Below are 25,536 nucleotides of genomic sequence, written 5' to 3'. Positions count from 1 at the left end.
CCTAAGCATGCTCACTACTGTGGTCTCATTCATTCATTCGCTCACTCATTCATTTACTATACACGACTGAGCATCTCACGTGCACCCCATTGTTCCTGGGGTCCACAGGGGCTGGAGGCATCTTTTCTGCCTTCTCTGGTGATTGATGAACTGGAGGGAAGAAAATAGAGCCCCATCTCCTGACTCCAAGCATGCCCTCCACAGAGGGGTGCCAGCCACCTGGGACCAGGCAAGGGATATTAGTGCATCTGTATAACCAGACGTGTCAGCTTTTCTGAATAGAACTCAATGTCACCAGGCTGCAGCCCAGCACACAGCAGCCTCTGCACGAGGTGTTTCTCCCAGGGCAACCAGGGGTGGATCGAGGACAGACGCCCACACTATAGAGCAGCGGCTGACCCCCCTGCTGTGTTTCTGCCTTCTCAGGTCCTCATCTGGAACCTGGATGTGGGCGAGCCGGTGAAGATGATCGACTGCCACACTGATGTGATCCTCTGCATGTCCTTCAACACCGACGGCAGCCTGCTCACCACCACCTGCAAGGACAAGAAGCTGCGCGTGATCGAGCCCCGCTCTGGCCGAGTTCTGCAGGTGGAACCCCACATTTTTTTGAGGTGGAGGGAGAAGGTGTTGGGCCAGGGGCTAGGCTTTCTACCAGGCCTGGAGGAAGAGGTTGTGCCGGGGCCCTCCTCTCACTCTGGTGGTCACCTGTTCCAGCCCATCTGCTCTGGCAGCTTCTCCGCTTGTAGGAGCCCTGCCTTGTTCTGGGTGGGAAGGAACCCAGTACCTTTTCCTGTTCCCACTTCACCTGCCTCCTCCAGATGGGATTCTTCTGGCCTGCTGGGATGACATCTTTAGCCCCTGAATCCCCAGGTGTCAACCAACTCCCATCATGGGCATAGAAGGAGGAGACTTTGGACTCACTGCCCGGCCACCTGCCTGGGATGAGCTGGGGAAATGGCTCAGGGAACCATCCCCACAGAAGGCTCCAAGTGGGGAGGTTGGTGGTGACCTTAGCTCTACTTTTGGTCTTTGAATGTCCTGAGTCTTAAGTGTGAGGAAGGAGGTAGGTTCCATTCAGGAGTAACAAATGAACATTTCTTGAGCACCTACTACTGTATGCCATTCACTGGGCTGCATAGCATGGAAAATATGGAAGCCATTGAAGGTTTGCCTACCATATAAGAGAGATCAGTGCTTGACCTGGGTGTGTTAATCTTGGAAGAATCCAATATTGCAACACCAGTCATCTTCTACTGGGAGGACTACAGATAAAATAATCCTATTGTTATTATCATCAGTATTCACCAACATTTACCATGGGCTTGCTGAGTGACAGACACTTGCCAGGCCTCTGCATTGTTACTGCTGTTAGTCCTCAGGACAGTCCTCCCAGGTGGGTACCGTTGCTCTTCCCGTTTTACATATGACAACACTGATCCTTAGGGAGGTTGAGAAACAAATTTCACAGTCCGTGGAGCGGGGCTAGAATTCAAGCCCAGCACCCACACTGAACATAAAGGGTGCTGGAGCATAGAGGACTGGCCTGCAACTCGCAGATGAGGATCCAAGCCCAGGGAGGCCAAAGGTTCTCCCAGGGTGTGCTTTTTTTTTCTTTTTTTTTTTTGGCAGAACTGGGACTAAAGCCCAGATCAAGTGCAGCCAGCCTGGACCTTTGGGCTGCCCCCTGCTCCTTTCCAACCTGGTGCTAACTCACCTGGCGAAGGACTGTGGTGAGTCAGGAGGAAGTCAGTGTGGTAGGAGCAGGAGCGCGCTCAGTTAAGAGGGAGCCTCCTGTTGAAACCAGGTTACTGTACATTGAAGCAGCAGTGTCCTGTGTCCTCCTGAGCCTCAGTTTCCTTGTCCTCAAAATGAGGATAAAGAGTCCTTCTAACAAGTCAGGTTTAAGAGATGCCCTGGTGGGAGCACCTGACACCTGTGTCCCCCCTCCCACCTGGGGGAGGAGGCTTGGTGGAAGTTCACCCCTCCCTGCCCTGTTCCTGCCCGCAGAGGCCTGGCTTTCTGGTTCCCGGGGCTGCCTTGCTCAACAGCACCTGTGTTCATTTCCTGTCGCTGCTACAAAAACTCACCACAGATGAGGTGGCTTAAAACAACAGAACTGTGTTCTTTCGCAGCTCTGGAGGCCAGATGCCCCAGATCGAGATGTCAGCGGGGCCAAACGCGCTCCAGAGGCTGTGGGGGAGGATCCATTCTGACCTCTTCCAGCTTCTGCGCCTGCTGGCTGCCTTGACTGTGGCTGCAGCACTCTGGTATCCGTTGCCGTGGTCACCTGGCCTCCCCTCGCGTCTGTATACTCATCTTTCTCTTACAAGGACACTTGTGATGTCATTTAGGGCCCACCTATATAATCCGGGGTACCCCTCATCTCAGGATCCTTAACCTAATTACGTCTGCAAGGACCCCTTTTGCAGCTGGGAGAGGTGGCGTGCACCTGTAATCCCAGCGGCTTGGGAGGCTGAGACAGGAAGATCGTGAGTTCAAAGCCAGCCTCAGCAATTTAGCGAGGCCCTAAGCAACTCAGGAAGACCCTGTCTCTAAATAAAATATAAAAAAAAAGGGCTGGGGATGTGGCTCAGCGGTTAAGTGCCCCTGAGTTCAATCCCCTGTATTTTTTTTTAAAAAAGGATCCTTTCTCCAAATAAGCCAACATCCATAGTATCCTGGGATTAGGATGATATCTCCTGTGGGCGCAATTCAGCCACTACAGTACCTGAAAGTTGGGGTCCCTGGCTCACTCGTTGCCTGTCCCACCAGGAGGCCAACTGCAAAAACCACCGAGTGAACCGGGTGGTGTTCCTAGGAAACATGAAGCGGCTCCTCACGACAGGGGTCTCCAGGTGGAACACAAGACAGATCGCCCTCTGGGACCAGGTCGGTACAGGGAGGCCAGGTGGTGGGCAGGAAGGGAACAGGTCACCTAGGCCTGAGCACCTGGGGTCTCTGTTTCCCAGATGGGGCAAGAATAGAGGTTTATGACTTGGGTTCCTGGGGTCTCCACTCCATGTGGACGGGGGGATGAGATAAAAGAGAAGGGAAGGGCTGGATGAGGCTCATGTGGTCCTGGGGGATGGACCCATAGATGGTCCCTGGACAGGGCCAAGGCTGTGGCCCATCCTCTGGTGGAGAGTGGATCAGGCAGTGCCACCTGGCTGGAGCCTGGATGTGCTGCTGATCAGCCCAGACACAGGCTCACATTCCACGTGCATTCCCCAGCATGTGCTGGGCTTCCATCCTGCAGTGGGATGTGGGTGCACTGGGCCAAGGCCCGCAGAACCTCCAGGAAGCCAGGTCAGCATTTTCACACTGGGAGTGGGAGCAGAGCATGTCTCCCCTGCCCAGCGCTGCCTCCATCGGTGTGCACGTGTGCCCACGTCCAACTGTGGCCTCTAGCCAGGCCTCGCCGGTCTCCTAGCTCGGTCTGCAGGGTCATGGGGACTTGTGTGTCCAGTCCTTTTGCACATCCTCTCCTCACCTACCGCCTGGCCCAGAGCAGTGGCACAGGCCCGTAAGCAGGCCCCGGAGGTGGGCAGGGTTAACTCTGTGCCACTTGAGACAAGACCTATTGTCTCGGTTACAAAAGATGATGGGAGGGAGAGGAGGGGAGTGGGAATAGGAAAGACAGTAGAATGAATCGGACATTAGTATCTTATGCGTATATATGATCACATGACCAATGTGATTCTACATCATGTACAACCAGAAGAATGAGAAGTCGTACTCCATGTATTTATAATGTATCAAAATACTCTCTACTATCATGTATAACTAAAAAGAACAAATTTTTAAAAATAAAATAAAGTCTCAGGCTAAGAAAAGCTGCTAAGGCCCAGCAGGACAGAGCGGGCTGGGCCAGAGGACGGGAAGGCCAGAGAATGAGATCTAGCTGGGTTTGGGCTAAAGGAAGCATTTGACTTCCATCAGAGGCCACTTCCTCAGGAAGTCAGGTGCCTGTCCCCACACAGCCAGCTCCGACAACATCACCAGCGAGTCAGAGACTTTGGAGCTGGCACTGGGCCCAGAGGGCTTTGGGACAATGCCTGCCCACCACTGCAAGATACTTGACTTCTTTTTCCTGAGTTGGGGTTGAGCTCCAGAGAGATCTGGAGGCTTACCTGGGGGCACACAGCAAGTAGTGGGTGTGCAGAGGGGACACTGAGAACAAGTCCTTACCTCCTGCTGGGCTTTCCTACTGCCCTGGCTGCTTTTTTTTTTTTTTTTTTTTTTTTTTACAAATAAGACTGCTAACAGAGTCTCAAAGTTCTGGATACCATTTCTTGTCTTTTTTTTTTTTTAATATTTATTTATTTATTTTTAGTTCTCGGCGGACACAACATCTTTGTTGGTATGTGGTGCTGAGGATCGAGCCCAGGCCGCCCGCATGCCAGGCGAGCGCACTACCGCTTGAGCCACCTCCCCAGCCCTCTGCCCTGGCTGCTTTTTATGACAGGAATGCATCCTTGTCCCCCACTCACAGGACAAGATTTTTAACATCTGAGGGGAGCCTGACATGAAAGGATTGTGACTCTGAGGGCTTGGCTGAGATTCAAGGAGTGATGTACCATCTTGCCTGGACATAGGCTGACCTGTCCCTGCCTCCCCACAGGAGGACCTGTCCATGCCACTGATTGAGGAAGAAATCGATGGGCTCTCTGGCCTCCTGTTCCCCTTCTATGATGCCGACACCCACATGCTCTACCTGGCTGGAAAGGTAGTGGGGGGGGGCGACCTGTGGGAGACTCCTGCCCCCATAGGACCTTTACCCTCCTAAGAAGAGTCACCCTCACCTCTCTGACTTCCCATGAGTCATCCCAGGTCCTGGGTCTCACCCTGTCCCACCTACAACGGCCCTTAAGTCCAGTGAGAGTTCCCTGGAAGGTGAGGGGTGCGGGTTGTATGTGGGAGTCAAGCTCAGAGCCCGGAGTGCAGAGACGGCGAGGAACGGTGGGATTCGAAACACCAACGGGCCCCTGGTCAATAGTCTTACTTGTCAAAAAATGCTGCCCCCATCCCACCTCCGGCCTCCACCTCCAGTCAGTCCCCATGGTAGGGCCGCCCCGTGGAGAGCACAGGTCTCTCTGATGCACATCGAGGGCAGCTCTCTTCAGCAGACCCTGGGACCAGGGCCTGCTCAGCCCCCTCTCTGCCATACCATGCTCACCACCCTCTCTCCTGCCCCCAGGGGGACGGAAACATCCGGTACTATGAGATCAGCACAGAGAAGCCCTACCTGAGTTACCTCATGGAGTTCCGCTCGCCAGCCCCACAGAAAGGCCTAGGTAAGGGGGCCCAGAGGCTGCCTGGACATTTGCCTCGTGGATCACCCTCTTCCTTAAAAAAGGAAAAACCAGACTCAGAAGGCCACCGTCTCGGACAAGTCAGAGTGGAACCTGCAGGTGCTGGCAGTTGGGAGGGTGCTGGCAGCCAGCCGGTCACTGCCCCATCCACCAGCTCAGTCATTCCATGGCGTTGCGTCCACTGGCGTCCGTGCTGAGCAGCAGCCTTCAGGCTGCTGTGTCTTCATTCCCCACCGCAGATGAGGAGACGGAGCCCTAAGTGGGTCTGACGTGCGTGGAAGGTAGTTCAGTAACTAAGGTCCAAGGCAGGGACGAGACGCAAGCCCCTTCCTGAGGCGCTGGGAAGCCAGAACCCCAACCCCAGGAGCGGTCTGTCCCTGCCTGATAGGGCAGGAAGTCATTCCAGGTGTGTCCCCTCACTGGGCCCCAAGTTGCCCAGGGTCTCAGAGGGCCCAGACTTGGCAGTGTGTGAGTCAGGCAAGCTCACTCAGACACCACCTTCCCCTACCACGGAAGTCTGAAGGTGACACCCCTGTTAACTAACACCAGTGCTTCTGACCCAGCAATTCAGGGTCTGAGGTCTGAATCACCCAGTGGAACAAATCTCTTCAGAGTCCCGGATCCTGCCTCTATAGGTGACTCTCCTCTTGGGGCCTGAGTCTGGCTTTTTCCCTCAGAGGATCTTATATCATGGACAGGGCTTGAGGACCAGCTTCAGGAACATCAGGGCTGAAAAGGGCCCAAGAGCCCAATTCAATGACAAACAGAAGAATGGAGGCCCAGAGATATCTGAAGTCCTAATGACCATTCCACCTGCCCCACCTTTCCCCAGCTCTCTGTCATCCCCACCTCCTTCAGGGACACCCCTTCACCAAGTAGCACAGAAAGCAGCTTGGACTTTGGAGTCAGGCCTGAGTGTACATTCTGGCTCACCTGAGTGCTTAACCCTGATGGGAAGGAATAGAGTAGTCCTAGGAGGAGAAACAGTTAATGCAAAGGCCCTGTGGCCAGAAGGAGCCTGTCATGTTCTAGGATCAGAAGGAGGATCCATATGGTTAAACCCAGCATAGACTATGATATAGCAGGGATGGAGAGGAGATGGGGGAAAACACTAACTAGGAGAAGAGTTTGGAATTTATTGGAACTCATTGGAGGACTTTCTTTTTCTTGGGTGAGGGGTGGGGCAACACCTTGTGGTTTGAATATTAGTGTAAGATTGCTCTAGCTTCTATGGGGGAGCAGAACATGGGAAGGGCCACTAGGAGGCATGGAGACCAGTTAGCAAGCAGTTGTAGACTGTAGACAAGAGAGGCTGATAATTAGGTGGATAGTATGCAAACGGGGAGGAGGGGGAGATTCCTGGAGATGTTTGGGCTAAGGCATGGGATTTGCTGGCTGGGGAGGAGCTAAGAGTAACTGCCTCCTTGTCCTCTTCCTTCTCACCTTGGCCACCACTGAACATTGACCATGAGCCAGGTATTTTTCTCAGACTGAAAGACATTACGTAACTCATGCCTGGCAGGTCCTGGAGCTGTGAAGTGGCAGAAACGTTCAAGCTTAGGGTTGCTAGCTCCAAATCCCAAGGGGGTACCCAGTGCTCCAACCCCTCCACCTCCTGGAATTGCACCATCTGGAAAAGGAGTTTCTGTTCCAGGGGCGGGGAGGTAGACCTAGAGCCTACCTCCCGCTTACATCACAGGGAAAGACAGGAGTGCCATCCACCCACGCTCCTCCTGGTGCCAGGCTGGCAGTGGGCATCTTTGCACTTGATCCCTACCCCACCTCTCATGGAGCTGCTTCTGTCTGAGGAAAGAGAGCTCAGAGAAGCAGATAGAGGGGCAGAATCAAACCTGCTTGAGCTGTGCTAACACCACACTGTCCCCTCCTAGTAGGTATTCAGGAGACTTGGTTGTTAGGGACATTGTGAAACACAGATGTCACCTGCAAGCACCACTTATTCTGAAAGACATACAACAGAAAAACATCTGAGGCTGTGTTTAACCTCTAGGGGAGGGGGGTGGCTTTGCCCTCCTGGCTCTCGGAGGACACGGAGGCTTAGGGAAGACAGTTCATTTCAGAAGGTGATGGATGGGCTCTGGGACCCTGTTATCTTGGATAAACCCTGCCCCTCTGCCCCTCAGGGGTCTCATAAATAAAGGAGTCAACTAGATTCAAATATTTCTGCAGTCTCTTCGGGTTCTACAAGGCCCAGGTTCTAAAGTGTGCACATGATGAGACATGTCTGGTCCAAGGGACTTATTTGAAAAGTGACCAGCAAGAGTCATATTCTGCTGGGTGCAGTGGCACACGCCTGTGATCCCAGCTATTCTGGAGGCTGAGGCAGGAGGATCTCACGTTCAAGGCCAACTTGGGCAACTAGCAAAACCCTATCTCAAAATAAAAAGGGCTGGAGGCATAACTCAATAGTAGACCTGGAGACCCTGGATCCCCAGTACAAAGAGAGAGAGAGAAAAAAAAAGAGAGAAAGATTGATTCCATCAGAGCTTGATTCAAGCCTGAGGCAATAACCCAGCTGCACTCTGCTTGGGTTGTTGTCTCCAAACCTCTTCCTGGCCCCCGGCTGAGAACACTAGGCAGGGGTAAAGGCACCGAGGAGGGTGGATATCCGGGGCCCCCATGGACTGGTGTGCACCTCTCCACAGGGGTTATGCCCAAACACGGGCTGGATGTGTCGGCCTGTGAGGTGTTCCGCTTCTACAAGCTGGTGACTCTCAAGGGCCTGATTGAGCCCATCTCCATGATCGTGCCCCGCAGGGTGAGTGGGACTGGGATGGGCACCAGAGGGCCCCTGTGTTGAATCCTAGCTTGCTCACCGCTGCCCATAAGCCTGGAGGAGCCCAGATGAAGGAGGTACAGTGGGTTGGGATCTTCAGACTCCGGGTACAGAGTAGAGAGACATGCTCAGGTGGGGACAACTGGGCCTGCTGAGTACAAGGGCAGGTCCAGGCAGCTGGTATGGCAAGAGCCAAGACCTGGAGCAGGAAAGCAGTCAGCATGGCGGGAGGTCTGGGAGGAGAAGTCTGCTGCCTGGCAGGGGCTTCCTCGGCAGCCCCCAGCTGTCCATTCCCCTGCGCTTCCTCCACTACAGTCGGATTCCTACCAGGAAGACATTTACCCCATGACGCCAGGCACGGAGCCAGCTCTGACCCCGGATGAATGGCTGGGAGGCATCAACCGAGGTACCGCTGTGGGTTGGCTTCTCAGAGGAGGCCACGAGGCTGCAACTCCAGCCTTCAGCCTGGCCCCTGGCACACCCTCCACCTGCTCGCCCTCACACCTACCTGCTCTCGCGCTTGTCAGTGAGATGCACGTCACTTGACAGCAACCAGTCGGTGAGACGCCTCCCCTGCCTTCCTTAGATCCCGTGCTGATGTCCCTGAAGGAAGGCTATAAGAAGTCCTCAAAAGTGGTATTTAAGGCTCCCATCAGAGAAAAGAAGAGCGTTGTGGTCAACGGAATAGATTTATTAGAAAATGTCCCACCCAGGACAGAGAACGAGGTAAGGAATATAAGTCATCACCTCCACAGGCCCTGGAAGAGCAAGACCTTTACATTTCAATCATGGGCTTCAGGCCCCCATGCGCCAGCTCCATTTGGAAGCATTTTTCTTCCTGTGACAAACACTATAAGTAGCCTGTGTGGCTTCCATTGCCTCTGACCCCAATAAATAGAGGCTGGGATGGTGGGCAGATAATTGCCCCTGCCCCGCCTCAAATTCACTAATGCACGGAGGTGTGAGTCTTCTCCTGAATCCATTTCAGGATGCTGCTGTCATGTGGTGTCACAGGGAAGAAGCAAGCCTGGCCTGGTGCATCGCAGCCCTGCCTCCCTCTGGGCACGAGGCAGTGATGGGCTTAGACACTTCCTGGCCCGTGGAAAGAGCTGGCTAGTTATGAAAGTGCTCTTTGTGTCATTTGGAATGGGAGAAAGCTCCTTTAGGGACAGCTAGAGCTGAGCTTTGTCCATACCCTCTGAAGGGACCCCCCACCCCCAACCCAGGGGTCAGTACAGCTCAGCTCAGCCACCAGTCAGAGGGGCCTGCCATGTGCCAGGCACTGGGCCTGGTGCAGCTGAAGTAGTTGCATGGAACCATCTGCATTTGAATCCTGGCCCTGCTATTTCCTGGGTGACTAAGCAAGTTTCTTGATCTAAGTCCATTTTTTCCATGGAAAAATAGGGGTATGCGATGTCATGAGCATTAAAGATGATAATCTGTACTGCTCTTTCCAGTTTGTACTAAGTGCTCAAGGAAAGAGGCCAACTGTAATAGCTATCTATCGCTGTGTAACAAATTTCCCCAGAACTTAAATGACTTACAAATGTTTATCATCTCACAGTTTTCTATGGGTGCTGTGGCTTTCGTGAGGCTGTGGTTACACTGTCCGCTGGGGCTGTGGTCACTTCTAAAGGCTGGACTGAGGAAGGATCTACTTCCACATTCACTCACTTCAACTGGATTGAAGGCCTCAGTTCCTCATGGGATGTTGGCCAGAGGCTTCCTCGGGTCCTTTCCATATGGACTTTGCCATAGGGAAGCTCACACACATGGCAGCTGGCTTTCCTCAGAGCATGGGTACAAGAGAGAGTCACCAGGATGGAAGCTACAGACTTTTAATCTACTCTTAGAATAGCTGTGGTGCCTGCCTGTAATCCCAGTGGCTCAGGAGGCTGAGGCAGGAGGATCATAAGTTCAAAGCCAGCCTCAGCAAAAGCAAGGCCCTAAGCAACTGAGTGAGACCCTGTCTCTAAATAAAATACAACATAGGGCTGGGGATGTGGCTCAGTGGTTGAGTGCCCCTGAGTTCAATCCCTGGTGCAAAAGAAAGAAAGAAAGAAAGAAAGAAAGAAAGAAAGAAAGAAATGATATTACATCAATTCTTCCATATTCTGTTTGTTTGAACCAACCTATTAGATCCAGCCCACTCTTGAAGGGGGAGGATGACATGGCCATTTTAGAGGAGGCCCACTAACTTACATTATTGCTATAATTAATAAAAATCAGAATATCTTTGACCTCTGGGATCTCACAGTCTTAAAAGGAGAGATGGACAGGATCCCTGATAATATGTTTGCTGTGAAGTACGTTTGTGTGCCGTTGTAGAGGGATTTTCAGTTTTCTAGGGTTGGATGAAATCTTATGATAAATGAGATTTGCTTCAAAATAATTCCTGAGGGGTGTGGTGGAAGGGAAGTAGGGAGCAGAGATGAAGCAAGAATGATTACGTGTTATTTGTTGAAGCTGGGTGATCCATACTTGGGGGTTTGTGGTGCTGTTCTTCCTATTTTTGTAAATATTTAACATTTTCCCTTTAAGAAAAGGTTTTTGGAAAGGTGCCCTACTTTCAAAGGTTGTGATACACAGGTGGCTGCAGTTTGCCCAGGTGGGCAGCGGCAAGGGCCTGAACTCAGGTCTGGCCCTGGGTCTGGAGCAGGCAGGGTAGAGGAGTGTCGAATCAAGGAACATTTAGCTATAGACCTGCCTGTGTGAGAACACGGAGGAAAACTTCAAAGGGTATCTGAGCAGCCCAAACTGATGCCATGATCTCTCTGTTCCAAAGCTGTGCATCTTCCTTGGGAGGAAGTTGCACGGAGCCTGCAGACTCTGGTTCCCCTCACAGTTCTAATTGTCACAGAGGATTGGAAGCAACCAAAGAGAAAGTGGGACTGCAAAAGATAGACACGTTGCTCTAAGCGTAAAGACCAACTGATAGCTTGACACAGCAGAGGAGACGTAGGTCATACAACTCAGTAACACTGAATTATACACCTGAAATGGGTGAATTTATGGTATGAGAATTATACTTCAATAAAGCTGTTTTTGACAAAAGTGGACCTAATATCTGCAAGGAAGTTTTTTGTTTTGGAACTCAGGGGCACTTAACCATTGAGCCACATCCCCAGCCCTTCTTTATATTTTATTTTGAGACAGGGTCTTGTTAAATTGCTGAGGCTGGCTTTGAACTCACAATCATCCTGCCTCAGCCTCCAGAGCTGCTGGGATTACAGGTATGCGCCACCACGCCCAGCTGCAAAGAAGTTTTTTTTTTTTTTTTAATATTTATTTTTTAGTTGTAGTTGGACACAATACCTTTATTTCACTTATTTATTTTTATGTGGTGCTGAGGATCGAACCCAGGTCTCGCAAATGCAAGGCAATTGCTCTACCACTGAGCCACAACCCCAGCCCTGCAAAGAAGTTTTGAGAATGTGGAAGATGCAACATTGTGCAGAATCATTTACTATAAAGAAAAATAGCATATTGTCCCTTGGAGAAGATATAGTCAGGATCAGTGGTTTGGTGGTTAATAAAATTTTAAAAAGAAAAGAAAAAAAGTAGGTTAGGGAGGGAATCAAAAATAATATAGACATTATTGGCTCATTATAATTATTAACAGTGAGATTTGTTATATTCATACATGCACACAATAAAATAGTATAATTTGATCAATTTTGATTTTCATTTAAAACATACAAATATATAAATATTCAACATATTTTGGTGTTTTATCTGATGAGTTCTCCCCTGGCTGGAATCTGCCATGTCTTTCTCACATAAATCACATCCTACCTCCAATTTCCTGTTTTAATTTCATTTGAGTGGAACAAAAATTTAAAGTCATTCTGAAAGCAAAGCCCTTGTTTTCACTAATCTGTTTTTGAGACAGGTGAATTAGGGTATAAATCTCCTCATTTGTAGTGTGTAGCCCTATGAGGTTTGACAAACACACACATTTGTGCCACCACTACACAGCAAGAGATAGCCTATCACCCAATCTCTATGGTTATATCACCCATGCCTAACTCAGCTACAATTTTTTTTTTTAAGTACTAGGGATTGAACCCAGGTGCAGTTTACCACTGAGGTACATCCTCATTCCAATAAAAAGGAGGCCAGCCCTTTTTATTTTGGAATAGTCTCACTAAATCACCCAGGTTAGCCTCAAACTTGCGATCCTCCTGCCTCAGTTTCCCAAGTTGCTGGGATTACAGGTATGAATCATCATACCCAGCAAACTATATTTTTTAAACTGGTAGTTGGACACAATACCTTTATTTTATATTTTTGTTTTTATGTGGTGCTGCTGATTGAACCCAGTGCCTCTCACATGCTAAGTGAGCGCTCCACGGCTGAGCCATGACCCCTGCCCTTAACTGTACTTTTTTAGCATCACCTTTAGCAAGATTTTATAAAGCACTTAGCTAAGTTCTTTTTAAAAATTTCTTATACTCATTTCATCAGTGTATATCATATTGAATTAAAGTATGCCATTACAATAGCAAATGTAACTCACATCAGAATTACATAAACACAAGTGACCATGGATGACCTTCAGCTCTGGTGTGCAGGGTCCAGGAGGAGCCTGCTGTTTTCCAGGGCTCAGTGTTTTGTGGGCATCTGTCAGTATGTTTTATAGAGGAAATGAAGAAAGTGGTCAGTCAATGCAGGGAGTCAATTGAGTGAAGGTCTGCCAACATACCTGATGCTGGGCCCCCGTGCCCACCCAGTGAAGGAATCACCTCTCAGTGAAAACTTTGGTACCTTGCCATAGTCCCATATTTTAAAAGCAAAATTCCAAGGCTGGGGTGTAGCTCAGTGGTAGTGAGCTTCCCTAGCACGCATGAGGAGCTGGTTCCATCCCTTGCACCACAATCAAACAAAAAACTAGTTTCCGTTCTAAATCCTGAGCCTCCTTAAGAAGAGAAGGATGAAAAAGATCTTAGAAAGGTTTCCATCCAGGATGATAAAGAAAAGCATTAGGTTCACATTTGGACTGCAGAGCTGGACCCAGACCTTCATCGGTGAGCGCCTGCCTTTCTCTTAGGTCACAAGGAAACTGAGAGCCATGGCTGAGTTTGGAGGGTGAAAGGTGGATGGGGATGGATCCGGGCTGCCCAGGACTGAGAGCAGTGCCTGGGAGGCAGGGGATCTGGAGACCCACTTGCCAAATCCCTTCTCACCTGCTCTTTCCCGGGCCCTCCGTGGCCCTGTTTCTTCTTCTTCCACCCCAGCTCCTCCGAATGTTCTTCCGGCAACAGGACGAGATTCGACGATTGAAAGAGGAGCTGGCCCAGAAGGACATCCGCATTCGGCAGCTACAGCTGGAACTGAAAAACTTACGCAACAGCCCCAAAAACTGTTAGCTCCTCAGCTGGGCTGATTTCTAAGCCGATCTCTCCGTGGTTTCTACTCATCTCTTAACTTCCCTTTATCCAGTGACCCCAGAGACAGAGCCAGGGCTGGAGTTGGGGGGCCAGCCTGAAGACCCCCATCTACTGCCTCAAGAACTGGAAGCTGACCCTTGACCTCCTGACCTCACGCTAACACTAGCCCCAGCTTCTCCTGGAGACCCCTTCCCCCACTGACAGCCCCTTTTCCTGCCACCCAGGAGCCAAGCTTCTCCTCTGGATCAGGACCACAGACTCCTTGAGAGGTGTCTTCCTCAGACGAGAGAGCAGAGGGGGAAGCAGAATCCCTGATTGACTTAGAACTTGAACTTTTCCCCTGCCAAGGGGCTGTCAGGACATGTCAGCACTCAATAGAGGCCTGCCCAGGATCACGGCTGGAAGCACAGAGTGAGGGCTGGGTTGCAGGCTCCTCCTGCAGTCCCAGCAGCCCTGGCTCACCTGACATGGGCAGCCGCGGCAGGCTCCCCTCTGTCTCCTCCCCTCCCCGTGCCCCTTGTCTTCAGGGAATGAAGAGGATGCTCTCCAAGGCCATAATGACCCCTTGCCTGCCCCGTGAGTCTCTTCAAAGCTCTTGCACACCCTTTTCCCAGTTAATTTGTGAGCCAGCCAGGGTAGGGATTAGTGTCCCCATTTGTCAAAGAAAGCACTGAGGATTGCAATGGGGACAAGATCTACTAAATCACCCAGCAGGTCAACAGTGTACCCAGGACCAGGACCCTTGGTGTCCAGGCCCCAAGGCCAGGGCCCTTCCCACTGCATCGAATGCCAACCCCATTGTAGGCTTCTCCAGAAGGAGAACCGAAAGCCACTTCTACCGTCTGTCCCACACCAGTAGTGCCAATGTGCCACACTGCCCGGTGGAGACCCCCCATGCTGGGGGCCCCAGACCCCCCTTGATCTCACCCTGCCCTCAGGGGACTCCATCTGAGATGAGGCCTCTTTCCTGGAGGAAACCAAGGCTGAGAAGGGTGGAGCTCATCCTGGGGCAGGCGGAACAGGGGTCTGACGGCTTCTGGGGATGTTCTGCTTGTGTCTCTCCCCACCGCTCTCTCAGCCACTCTCAGCCTTACGCACGTAGAACGACCACAGCCGACCACAGCCGCTCACATCAGTACCGCACTTTCAAGTCGCCACCATCCTTTCACACATAGGATCCCGCCATCCTCACAGGCTCCATTGTGCAGACGTGGGAACCGGGCGGTGGCCCGAGGGCGCACCACTCTGGGATGCCACATTTCACTTGGTTCTCTGCACATTTTCTTTTTTCCTTCTCCTCCTTGTCTCCTCTCATGGTCCACCACCCACAGAGCCCCAAAGCACTGTTCTCAGAAAAGTCACCGCTTGGGGGTGAGATCTGGGGATCAAGACATGGGTGTCCACTCTTCTCCCACTGGCTAGGATCTGCTAGATCCAGGACACTCCACCTGCTTTTCCTCAGCCACCCTGCAGAACATCCTGTCCACTGGCCCTCCAGGGGGCTGGGAGGGGTGAGCCCCCAGCCCTGGGCCTCTCCTTGACACCCCCCACCCTCCCAGAGCTGAAGCAGGGTCTCCTGGTCCCTCCTCGCCGCTAGGCAGCATCAGCTCATCTCGCCTCACACTTCTGGAGCTTTTTTTTTTCTCTCCCATCGACCTTTGTGGTCTTCTGTGATTATTTATGCTGCCTCCCAAGGATAGAGTTGAAATAAAATGTTTTCAATGTATCAAAGCTGGGCGTGGCCATCTCATTTAACCCTGGGTGGTTCCTGCTCTCGGTCAGGTGGTACCTCAATGGTCAACTCCCCAGGCACAGCTCCTTGGCCCTTCTGGAATAAGAGCCCAGCTCTGTGTCAACAGATGTGCTTTTGCATCTTCATTCCTCACAGGTTTGGGGGGCCACACAAGCCCTGGCCGTGGGGGCTGTCTTGTACATTGGAAAAGGTTCAGCAGTCAGCCCCACCTCCGCCCATCGATGCCATAGAAACCCCCACCCAGTTGTGACAATTTAAATGTTCCCAGAAACTGCCCAATGCCCCCAGGGGAGTCAAAATCGCCCCCAGTTGAGAACTATCATCCTAGAGTTACTCAATAGTTCCATAGTTATTCTGCTCTGTCTTGGGCTCTGGGGAGACCAGGGTCTTACACTGGAACAGCACTTCACAGTTTACAATGCAAATTCCATACACTCGACACACGTTATTCTCACAGCAGAGGAACAGGATATGTTCTGTCATTCCCATTTTCAAGGACAGTCAGGCTGAGCAGTGACATGTTCAAGGTCATTCAGCCATTGTAGGGGGTGAAAGGCCTGGGGACATGGATCTCCTGGGTCCAGGGCCAAAGGAGACATGCCCTGTCCCCAGCCAGGCCTAGAGCTGGATACAGCTGTTCTGGAGGCCCCCCCTCTGGGTGCCATCATATCATGAGACTGGTGACACTCTGTCACCAAGCCAGGGTTGTCTGGCAGAAGACAGGTGCAAAGCCACCACAGGAAACTCAAAAGAGCCAGAAGAAAGCAGTTATCAGTCTTAGAGAAGAGGGTCAAGGAGGAGATGATAGAGGGCTGCAGAGGAGTCCTGGGCAGGACACCAAGCAGAAGTCCAGGCCCAGTCCTGGTCCTGACTAGCTATGTGATGTTAAGTCACTTTTTCTTTCGGCGCAACATTTATTTTCATCTATAGAATAAGGGATGTGGACAATTCCTAGGGTCCCTTCCTAGTCTACATCTGGTTTCCATTATACCAACAGTTGAGAGGATGGGACAAATCCCCAAATCCACCCATTGCCCGGATCAAGTGGTACAAACAACTGTATCAGGAAAAGGGAAGCAGACGGGGAGCTTCTCACGGGCTTAGGTGCCAAAAAGCACTTCTGCTGAACATAAATGTGAACAAAGACACTCCTAGAGGTTCTGCTTGAGATTGACTGACAAAATCTGGATTTGAAAGCAATTTGGTGTCCAGTGGAAGTCTAACCCTCATAAGCTCCTTCTCCTTAAATGTTGGGGAGGATGGAGATGGTCCTTTGACAGGCTTCCCCCCAATCTGGGCCCAGGGGAACAAGTGAATGAATGGACGGGTAATCTGTCTTTTTGACCTGTCCCACCTTTCCCCCAAATCTGAGCCCAATTGGGTAACTCATTTATTTATTTAATTTTATTACTGGGGATGTATCCCAGGGACACTTTACCATTGAGCTACATTGCAGCCCTTCTTATTTGAGACAGGATCTCCATCAGTTGCTGAGGCTGGCTTGGAAATGACAATCCTTCTGCCTCAGCCTCCTGAGTCGCTGGGATTGAAGGCATGCACCACAGCACCTAGATAATCATTACTTATTAGACTGTCCAAGGTCAGAGTTGAACTTGTTCTCCCTCTCCCCTCAGTAGTTCATTTTCCCAACTACATTTTCTGCCTTTATTGAAAAACTCGTTGGTTTCCCATCGGTTGGCTCTATGCCCTTAAATTCTTCATATGGTAGGATATATTCCTTGCCTGGTCTGTTACACTAATCCCTCTGCCAATAATGGCCCTGCCCACCATATATCTTTAAAGATGCAAGCAAGCAAGCCCTTTGTGGCTTTTTGAACCATCCCTGTAGCCATGCTCCCCCCGAGGTGTTTGTTCCTTCTTTTCCCTAGGTAAAGATATCCTAGGCTCAACTCCAGACCCATCCCATCTATGGAGAGGCCCCTATTACCCCTGCTATTAGAAAGGGTGCTCTCCTGGGCATGCCTAGAATTCCTTATCCAGCCCCCTGATACCCAGTTGGATTTCCAACTTAGTTTAACACATACCAGGCAGCTGAACCTACTCAGTACTGGGTGCTGGGCCTGCCCCTGAGCGGCTCTGGCCGGTGGTCTGTCTGTGGGCACCATCACATCTCCAGGCAGGATGCAGAGCCCCTAGAGCTAGGATGAGCTTTGCTCTTGGCTGGGCTCAGCTTGGAATGGGCAGTTGTTTTGGAGTTTGCTGACTCCCTGCTTGTCTTCCAGCCAGTTTCCTGAGATCCCAAGATGGGTTTGGGCATTTTTAGACTCTCCTGCTACTGGGCAAGTATCCCAGACTGTCAGTGGACCGTGTAGAACGTGGCTGCTCCTTCACTGTGGGAAATGACTTCATACTGAAAACACCCCCCAAGCTCCACCCTGTCCTCCAGCTCGAAATCGGTGGTGACCGTGACGGGGCTGCCTGGAGCAGAGGCAGACTCTTACTCACCTTGGCCACAGGAAGCACTAGCTGATCCCTCGGAGGCCCGGCAGACCCTCAGCGAGGGGCAGGAAGAGGGCCTGTCTGGGATGCTGGCAGAACCTCCTTGTTCCCTCACGTACGTGTGTTTCCTATTTGGGATCAACCTGCCGCCTGTCTTTCCTTGGAATTTCAATTCGTTAACAAGCACAAATGGGTCAGCCTTACTCAGAGACAGAAGGTGAGCAGTTACAGGGTAGAGCCTGAGGTTCTAGGAAGCTACTGTCCTGGAGCACCCTGTCCCCTCCCCACACCTGGCTTGTAACCCTGCCTGGAATTGCCCGTCCTTAGCACGTAGTCCCTTTGGATTAAGCACTGCCCTTGCCAGAGCCACCTTCATAGATAAACCCCCTGGGGTGGGTAGGCTGCTGGTGTGCACCAAGTTAACAGACTGGGCCTCAGGAGGGAGGATGGAGGAAGGGATACTAAGGACAGGGATCTTGGATTTCAAGGTCACAGTAATTACAGCAAGATTTAAAGATCAGGAAGAATTTGCTAGAAACTTGAATCCAGCCAGCAGGTGGCAGATTATGGCCTTTCTATCCAGTTTATTTGTTCTGAGCTGAGTCTCTTCTGCCACCTCCCACCCACCCCAGAATTAATGACCCAACCACAGGCACCAGGCCTCATGACAAAGCAGACACCCAGAGCAGCCAGGATCCAAAACACCCCAGGTGTAAGAGGAGGGAGGCTCTCAAGGAGGCACCAAGCCTTCTGCTGGCCTGGAGGTCACTTGTCCTCAGGGAGCAGTGGAGAGAGCCAGAGGAGGGAGCTTGCGTCTCCTTCCCTTGGAGGCTGCAGACGCGGCAGGATGTGCGACTGAGGCTTCCTCTGACTTCCCGTCTCAGACCAGACCAACGCTGACCTGTTCCATGACCTTGACCAGTTTCCCACAGGGACAATGACAGGGAGGGGCCTTTTCTGCCTGGAGAGTCTGAAATTCGATGAGGTTGGGGACCGAGGAGGAGGCGAGGGAAGAGAAAGCCGTAAAGCAAAGGGGAAGAAAGGGACAGGGGTCCCAGCCAGACCTCTGCAGCTGGTGGTCAGAGCCCAGGGCAGCCCAGCCCTGGGGCTCACCAGCTGCAGCCCACACAGTCTTCAGGAAGCCACCGGTGAGAGAACCAGGAGCAATCTGCCCAGCTCTCTGCTTCCCAGGCACTGGTATAGCTCAGGGCACAGAGGACGAGGGCAGGGCCAGCCCAGGGGAGCCCAGGGGAGCCCTGAATCCTTGCCCATGGGAAGTGGACTCTGTTAAGGAGCCCTGGAGGGCTTGAAGCAGGAATGGACACCTCCCTCTGGCTGATTGGACTGCAGGGGATTGGAGGGCAAGAGTCACACAGGGAAACTAGGTCTGGTTGTGGGGTAGTGACCCAGGTGGGAGATGGCAAGTGCCTGGGAGTGGTCAGGGCAGACTTATTGAGTCAAGGACTGGACCTTGACAGGGGAGGGAGGAAAAGAGCAGGGAAAAGGGAGTGGGCAGGGACACATCAGAAGAACCCCCAGGAGTGCTCCACAGAGGCAGGGTCAGCACTTTATACTTCTCTTCTAAATCACCACTAACTGGGGACTTGGAACCATGTTGGCTGCACCTTATTTAGCAAATGCCCTTTGGGCTACCTGAACGAGGAAGGGCTGTCTTAGAAAATTTGTGTCCTTTTATCACTGAAATGATATTGCCTACCCGCCCCATGGGGACTTTTTTTTTTTTTTTTTTTAATGTACTGGGAATGCAAACCAGGGCCTTGCACATGCTAGGCAAGTGTTATGTTACAAAGCTACATTTCCAGCCCTTTTTATGTTTTATTTTGAGACAGGATCTTGTTAATTTGTTCAGGCTGTCCTTAAACTCGAGATCCTCCTGCCTCAGCCTCCCAAGCTGCTGGCATCACAGGTGTGCACCACCCCACCTGGCATATTCTGTAATTTTAATGAGAGTCTAAACCCATGTAAAGCCTTAGGACCTGCCATGACTGCTTTCCTTGGGGCAGAATCCTGGGCTTATTCTGTCTAATTCACCAGGTGCAGATGCTGGGGCTTCCTTCCCACATCACCACTGCCCTCTGGACCAGAAGAGCTAGAGAACACGTGGGTAGTAGATGGAGAGAGCAAACTCAGGGCTGGCCAGGCGTCACTTCTGTAGGACCTCGGCAGAGAGGGCCCTGCCAGAAGCTCCTGCTCCCCCAGTGAGTTGACAGTTCGTGGGAATATGGACGCAGGCCAAGGTGGCCACAGATGCTCAACGGGAGCTGCCTCAGCCTCTTCTGGGTCTTCTTGATGCTGACTCTGCCTTCCTGACCTGTCCAGGTTTGGTCCCACCCACTGACCTGATCCAGCTCCACCTGGTGTCCCCATCGCTCATCTTGTCTTTGGGGAAGATGCTGGCTCCTCACCCACCCTATTCTAACCCATAGCTTGAGACCTAACCCCTGGGGCCTACTTTCTCGGGCATCAGGCTCTTCTCTTCAAATCAAATGCATTGGTTTTCAAGACTATTATCTCTGCCATGAAGTTTTATTTGTTATTTATTTAATCTTTTTGTGGTTCTGGGGATCCAACTCAAGGTGTTGCACATGCTAAGTCAGTGCTCCACTACGAAGCTTCACTCCTAACTCGCTGTGGAGTTTTGAAAATCTGCCTCAAAACTCATAAGTTGAGCATTGACTATTTGCCTACTTATGCATTCCAGCTATCAGAATCCTCATCCTCCCTGCGACAATGAATACCACTGACAGTGCTGGAAAGGAGGTACATCAGGAAGTATTGGATGAACAACTGTTAGGATTTCCCAAGTCCATCTTCTCCACCTCCCCCCACCATACACATATATAACTGGATCATTAAAATAGCCAGAGAGATTAGGAGCATATGGAATGGAAGAATTTTAATCAATGATGACATGAGACTAGAGAACAGCATTCTTTTGTTAATTTTCGATTAACATCTGCTGGACAATGACGCTACTGTAGATGCCAATGATATAAAACCGACTGAGATACTCCTATCACTGGCCTCAGGAGCTCGGGTGAGTGAGGGAAGCAAACGCCTGGGTCAGGAAATCCAGTTCAGTGTGGTGAGTACTCTCTCAGAGCAACCCAAACTGCACAGGGCAGATGAAGGCCCTCTGAGGTCCTGAAGTGGATCCAGTTTCCCTCCTCAGAGGGAGAAAGGCCTTGAAGGAACAACAGCAGGTCCAAAGTCAAGGAGAAGGGCAACAGCTGGTATGATGTGGGGGGAGCACAGAGGGCCTTGGCTGCTGAAGCCAAGAGAGGCTGGGAAGGGGCCAGTAGGTGTGCAGAGCCTTGTATCTGGCTGTCTGCTGGGAATGTGGGGCTTGAAAGCATCAGAATGAGACATTTTTAATACATGTATATTTCTGTGTTTAGGAAGAGAATGTGGCTCAGCATGGTGGCACACACCTGTAATCCCAGAAGCTCAGGAGGCTGAGGCAGGAGGATCACGAGTTGAAAGCGAGCCACAGCAATTTAGGTCCTAAGCAACTTAGTGAGACCCTGTCTCTAAATTAAAAATTAAAAATGGGCTGGGGATGAGGGTCAGTGGTTAAGCGTCCCTGGGTTTAATCACTGGTCCCAAAGGAAAAAGGAGAGAGAGAGAGAGAGAGAGAGAGAGAGAGAGAGAGAGAGAGAGAGAGAATATAGTGGGGTGGGGAGGCAAGGTAAAATGTTTCTGACTATGGGCTGCAGTCAACAACATCTGAAAGCCACTGGTCTAGAACATACTAATGGTGCAAAGCAGAGAGTAATTGTCAAGGAGATTCCCAGGAGAGAGGACTCAGTCAGTGTGTGCTGTCACGGATGGCTTCCCAGAGGACGGTGGGGAATGGGAACTGGGCCTCTGAGAGGACAGGATGTGGGTGAGGGGAGGGGAGAGGGAATGACTGGGGAGAGAGGGATTTAGGAGGTGGCTTCCAAGGCCGCCCTGCTGGATCTTCCCTAACAGCTTCAAGATGGTTATCTTGGGGAGATAACATTTCAGTCTCAACACAGAAAAGCATCTGCTGACAGCTTATCTTTTCCTCCAGCACTTATGTAAAACCTACCTAACAAATAACCCATGTCTCTTTTGACCTTCCATACTGGGACACCAAATTCATGCTCAAAACACATTACCCATTTTTGTAAAAATTCCCCAAACAGAGATTATTGAATGACCTGGGATCTGGGTTCAAGTGCTAGCTCAGAACTTCTTTGATCCAGTTCCTTAACCCTGCTTTTGTTCATCATAAAATAGAACCACCTAGGTTCCCCCCCCAAAAAAAATTGTGAGCATCAGGTGCAGATAGACCCTGGGTAAAAACTCCCTCATCAGGAGAATTGTTGACTTTTCCATTGGCCAGAAGGCCCATATATTGTCATGTAATGCCAGATTTATGGGACCCCTTATAGACCTTCAGGAGCTGAATCCGATGCAATCACACAAGAGTCTTTATTGCAAGCTCGAGCCTGGACTCACAACTGTTCCCGATGCAGCGGTCCCAGGGAGTGAGTCCCGGTCCTTTGTTCAATGAGATTTTATAGGTTTTGGGGAGATACTCTATGCGTCACAACATCCCACAGCAAATCATTCCATACTGCGGGAAAGTCAAACGATAACTCTTAACATTGATTAGCACATTCACTGGTGGGAACAAGTTGGGTAGGGGTGATTGGTCAGTACAAGAGGGGGATTCCTTTGAACTGATTGGTTTAAGCCACGAGGGGAGTCCGTGGTTTCCCAACGTGTTATCAACCACCATAAACTACTGGGAGGGTCATCTGGCATCCCAAGTATTTCCCTGTCTCACGCTGCTTGGTGGTTGCTAGGGGGTTGCTATGGGTCCTCACCTAGCCTGAGGATCTCTCCTGTTATTTACAGACAAACAACTCAGCAGGGCGGCTATCTGTCTAGGAGTGCTCTGTGGGTTTTTCCAAGGACAAGGGTCATGCTCCCTCCCTCTGGACAGGCCTTGAGGTAGAAGCTGTTTTCAAAAATGGAGTCACATCAGTTTCTCAGTCAGATTTCCCAAAGAATAAGCACAATTTGGCCATTTTGTCATTGTTGTAGCAGACAAGAGAAGCTATTATTTTATCTGGTAGCAAAAGAGTTCTTTTTAGGGAAGGAAGTGTCTTTGTTTAGGCAAATACCTTGATAGGCCCCCTGAGGGTAGAAGGTGAGGCCCAGAGGATATGGGTTAGGAGGAAAAAAACAGATTGCTAAAAATCTCTAAGAAATGATCAGGAATTTGGAGAGTAGAAGAACAAAGAAGAAACCAGAATACTAAGCAATAAGGCCAGAAGCTAATGCCTATTAGGTGGGAAATTGGGGCAGCTCTAAAGAACAGATTTTGTTTTAAAATTTTTGTAAGGTTTTGTTTCAGGGCTGGGGTTGTGGCTCAGAGGTAGAGCATTTGTCTAGCATGTGCGAGGCCCTGGGTTCTATACTCAGCACCACATAAAAATAAATAAATAAAATAAAGGCATTGTGTCCAACTACAACTAAAAAAATAAATATTAAAAAAAAAAGATTTTGGGGGCTGGGATTGTGGCGGTAAAGCGGTAGAGCGCTCGCTTAGCACAGGCGGGACCCAGGTTCGATCCTTAGCACCACATAAAAAATAAAGGCATTGTGTTGTGTCCATCTACTCAAAAAAAATAAATATTTTTTAAAAAAGATTTTGTTTTCAATTATCTGGACCATGATTCTGCAATCAAACCTTTTTTCCCAGTGTAATCTATTCCTAAAATTCTAATAATTGTTTTTTGTACAGGCCGCCTTGGAGTAGGTGAACTATAAGGAGTATCAAAGAGAGGGGGCTGTCTTCAACCTTTGAGGCAATTGTGAGATAGGAATAAAGGTGTGGCCACAAGACAACCAAGAAGGAAATTTAGAGTCAGAGTTGACCTGGAGAAACCCAACTCCAGGGAATTCCCAGAATTCTTGGGGGAAAGCATGAGGTTCCCCTAGCTTTAAGATGGAGTTCAAAACCAATCACCTGTAGAGTCACAGTGTAGGATCACCCCAGGAGACAACCGAAAGTGCTGACTGTCCTCTTCTTATCTATCATCAGGGTAAACATTTTCTTCAAGTTTTTCTCTGTGAAGTCAGTACTCTTTGGCTATTAGTGATTGAACTTCAGTCATAAATTAAGAACCAACCATATAAAGCCAATTGCAATGGAACACACCTGTGACTTGGGAGCCTGAGGCAGAAGGACCACAAATTCAAAATAAAAATAAAAAAGAGCTGGGATATAGTTCAGTTGGGGAGTACCCCTGGGTTCCATTCCCTGTACTGGAAAGAAAAAAAAATCAACCACATAAGAAAAAGGACGTCAGCTTTTCTTTTCTATTTTTATGTTTCCTTCCCCCTCTTTCTGACTGTCTCCTGGCCAACAGCCAGTATAAGCAGTGCTTACCTGACAGGTGACTCCTTAATGGTAATCTATTGCATCTGCCTGCTATTTTAAAGTTTCTTCAGCATCTCATCTCGTTGGATACTGGATCTTCCAATAACCCTGCAAAGCAGGGAAGGCGTGCATTTCTCATGTTAGGGATGAGGAAATGGAGGCCCAAGGAATCAAAAAACCAAATATGGATAGTTGTGAGAGACGATGTCTGGTGTTAAGGTACACGGGAGGAATAAAATACAAATGCATGAAAAGACAGTATTATTGAAGAAGTAGAATATAAAACTAGGGACTGAGGATGTCGCTTAGTGGTAGAGCATATGATTAGATTGCATGGGGCACTAGGTTCAACTCCCAGCACCAAAAACAACAACCACCTTGTATGTTTCCAGGGCATTGGCTGAAGGGCAGCCTGGGAAAAACCTGCAGCTCTCAACCCACTCTGGCCCTGAGCAAGCCCACCCTTTCCAGTTCCATGGGCCGTGTTGTCCAAGTACCCCAGCCATTTTAGTCACCTTTTTCACCACTGTGATCAGAAGACCTGACAAGAACAATATAGTAGAGGAACGCTTTATTTTGGCTCCCAGTTTCCGCCGCCCGTAGATGGCCGACTCCATTGCTCTGGCCTGAGGTGAGGCAGCACATCGTGGCTGAAGAGGAGAGCAGCCAGGCCACAGGTCCAGGAAGCAGAGAGAGCCCTGCTCACCAGGCTCAAAATACAAACCCCAAAGACATGGCCCCAGAGCCCACCTCCTCCAGGCATACCCTATAATCACCACCCCAGTTAATCCCTATCGGTGGATTAATGCATTGATTAGGTTATAACTTTCATGGTCTATAATCATTTCACCTCTGAATGTTCTTGCTTGTCTCACACATGAGATTTGGGGGGACACCTCATAGCTAAACCATAACATCAAAAATAGCAGAAGCGGGCTGGGGATGTGGCTCAAGCGGTAGCGCGCTCGCCTGGCATGCGTGCGGCCCGGGTTCGATCCTCAGCACCACATACAAATAAAGGTGTTGTGTCTGCCGAGAACTAAAAAATAAATATTAAAAATTCTCTCTCTCTCTCCCTCTCTCTCTCTCTCTCTCTCCCACTCTCTCTTAAAAAAAAAAAAATAGCAGAAGCACCACAGCCTTCCTCACACCTAGAGGTACCAAGTTCTGAAGAGCACCTCCTGCCAGACTCACCCACATGAAGGCATTTACCTCTCACAAGGAGGTAATATCTCTTCCCTTGTCAATTTTTGAAAAATGAATATTTTTAAAATTAAATTCTTGGGAATTTTAACTCTTCCCTTTAATCCCCTGGGTCAGACAGCAAGACCCTCAAATTCCCCCAGCAACAGGACTTTTTAGGTACCTGTCGGGTCAGGACTATA

The 25,536-nt window shown here is 50.2% G+C and overlaps 1 protein-coding gene and 1 long non-coding RNA gene across 4 annotated transcripts in view; one reads left to right on the top strand and one right to left on the bottom strand.

Annotated features, from left to right (window-relative positions):
- Nucleotides 1-15,230, top strand: part of Coro2b (coronin 2B) — a 136,803-nt gene extending 121,573 nt beyond the window's left edge. For 2 of the 3 annotated variants that reach the window (XM_078049397.1, XM_078049399.1), the window contains exons 5-12: nt 427-591; nt 2,776-2,892; nt 4,625-4,729; nt 5,201-5,297; nt 7,979-8,091; nt 8,425-8,515; nt 8,696-8,835; nt 13,347-15,230. In XM_078049397.1, the coding sequence (XP_077905523.1) occupies nt 427-591; nt 2,776-2,892; nt 4,625-4,729; nt 5,201-5,297; nt 7,979-8,091; nt 8,425-8,515; nt 8,696-8,835; nt 13,347-13,478 (960 nt within the window). In that variant the 3' untranslated portion in view covers nt 13,479-15,230. The remainder of the gene's footprint in view (nt 1-426; nt 592-2,775; nt 2,893-4,624; nt 4,730-5,200; nt 5,298-7,978; nt 8,092-8,424; nt 8,516-8,695; nt 8,836-13,346) is intronic. The other variant, XM_040276239.2, reaches the window with a different exon arrangement.
- Nucleotides 15,231-16,625: 1,395 nt separating this feature from the next.
- Nucleotides 16,626-17,645, bottom strand: LOC144377516 (uncharacterized). The gene is made up of 2 exons (XR_013438520.1): nt 17,298-17,645; nt 16,626-16,820 (listed from the first exon to the last, which is right to left on the bottom strand). It is a non-coding gene; the product is annotated as an uncharacterized LOC144377516 (long non-coding RNA).
- Between the last annotated feature and the right edge of the window lie 7,891 nt (nt 17,646-25,536).

This window comes from Ictidomys tridecemlineatus, chromosome 5 (genome assembly GCF_052094955.1).
Source record: "Ictidomys tridecemlineatus isolate mIctTri1 chromosome 5, mIctTri1.hap1, whole genome shotgun sequence".
NCBI lineage: Eukaryota > Metazoa > Chordata > Mammalia > Rodentia > Sciuridae > Ictidomys > Ictidomys tridecemlineatus.
Note: the sequence above shows the minus strand (reverse complement) of the source record. Positions and strands in the feature narration are given on the sequence as shown.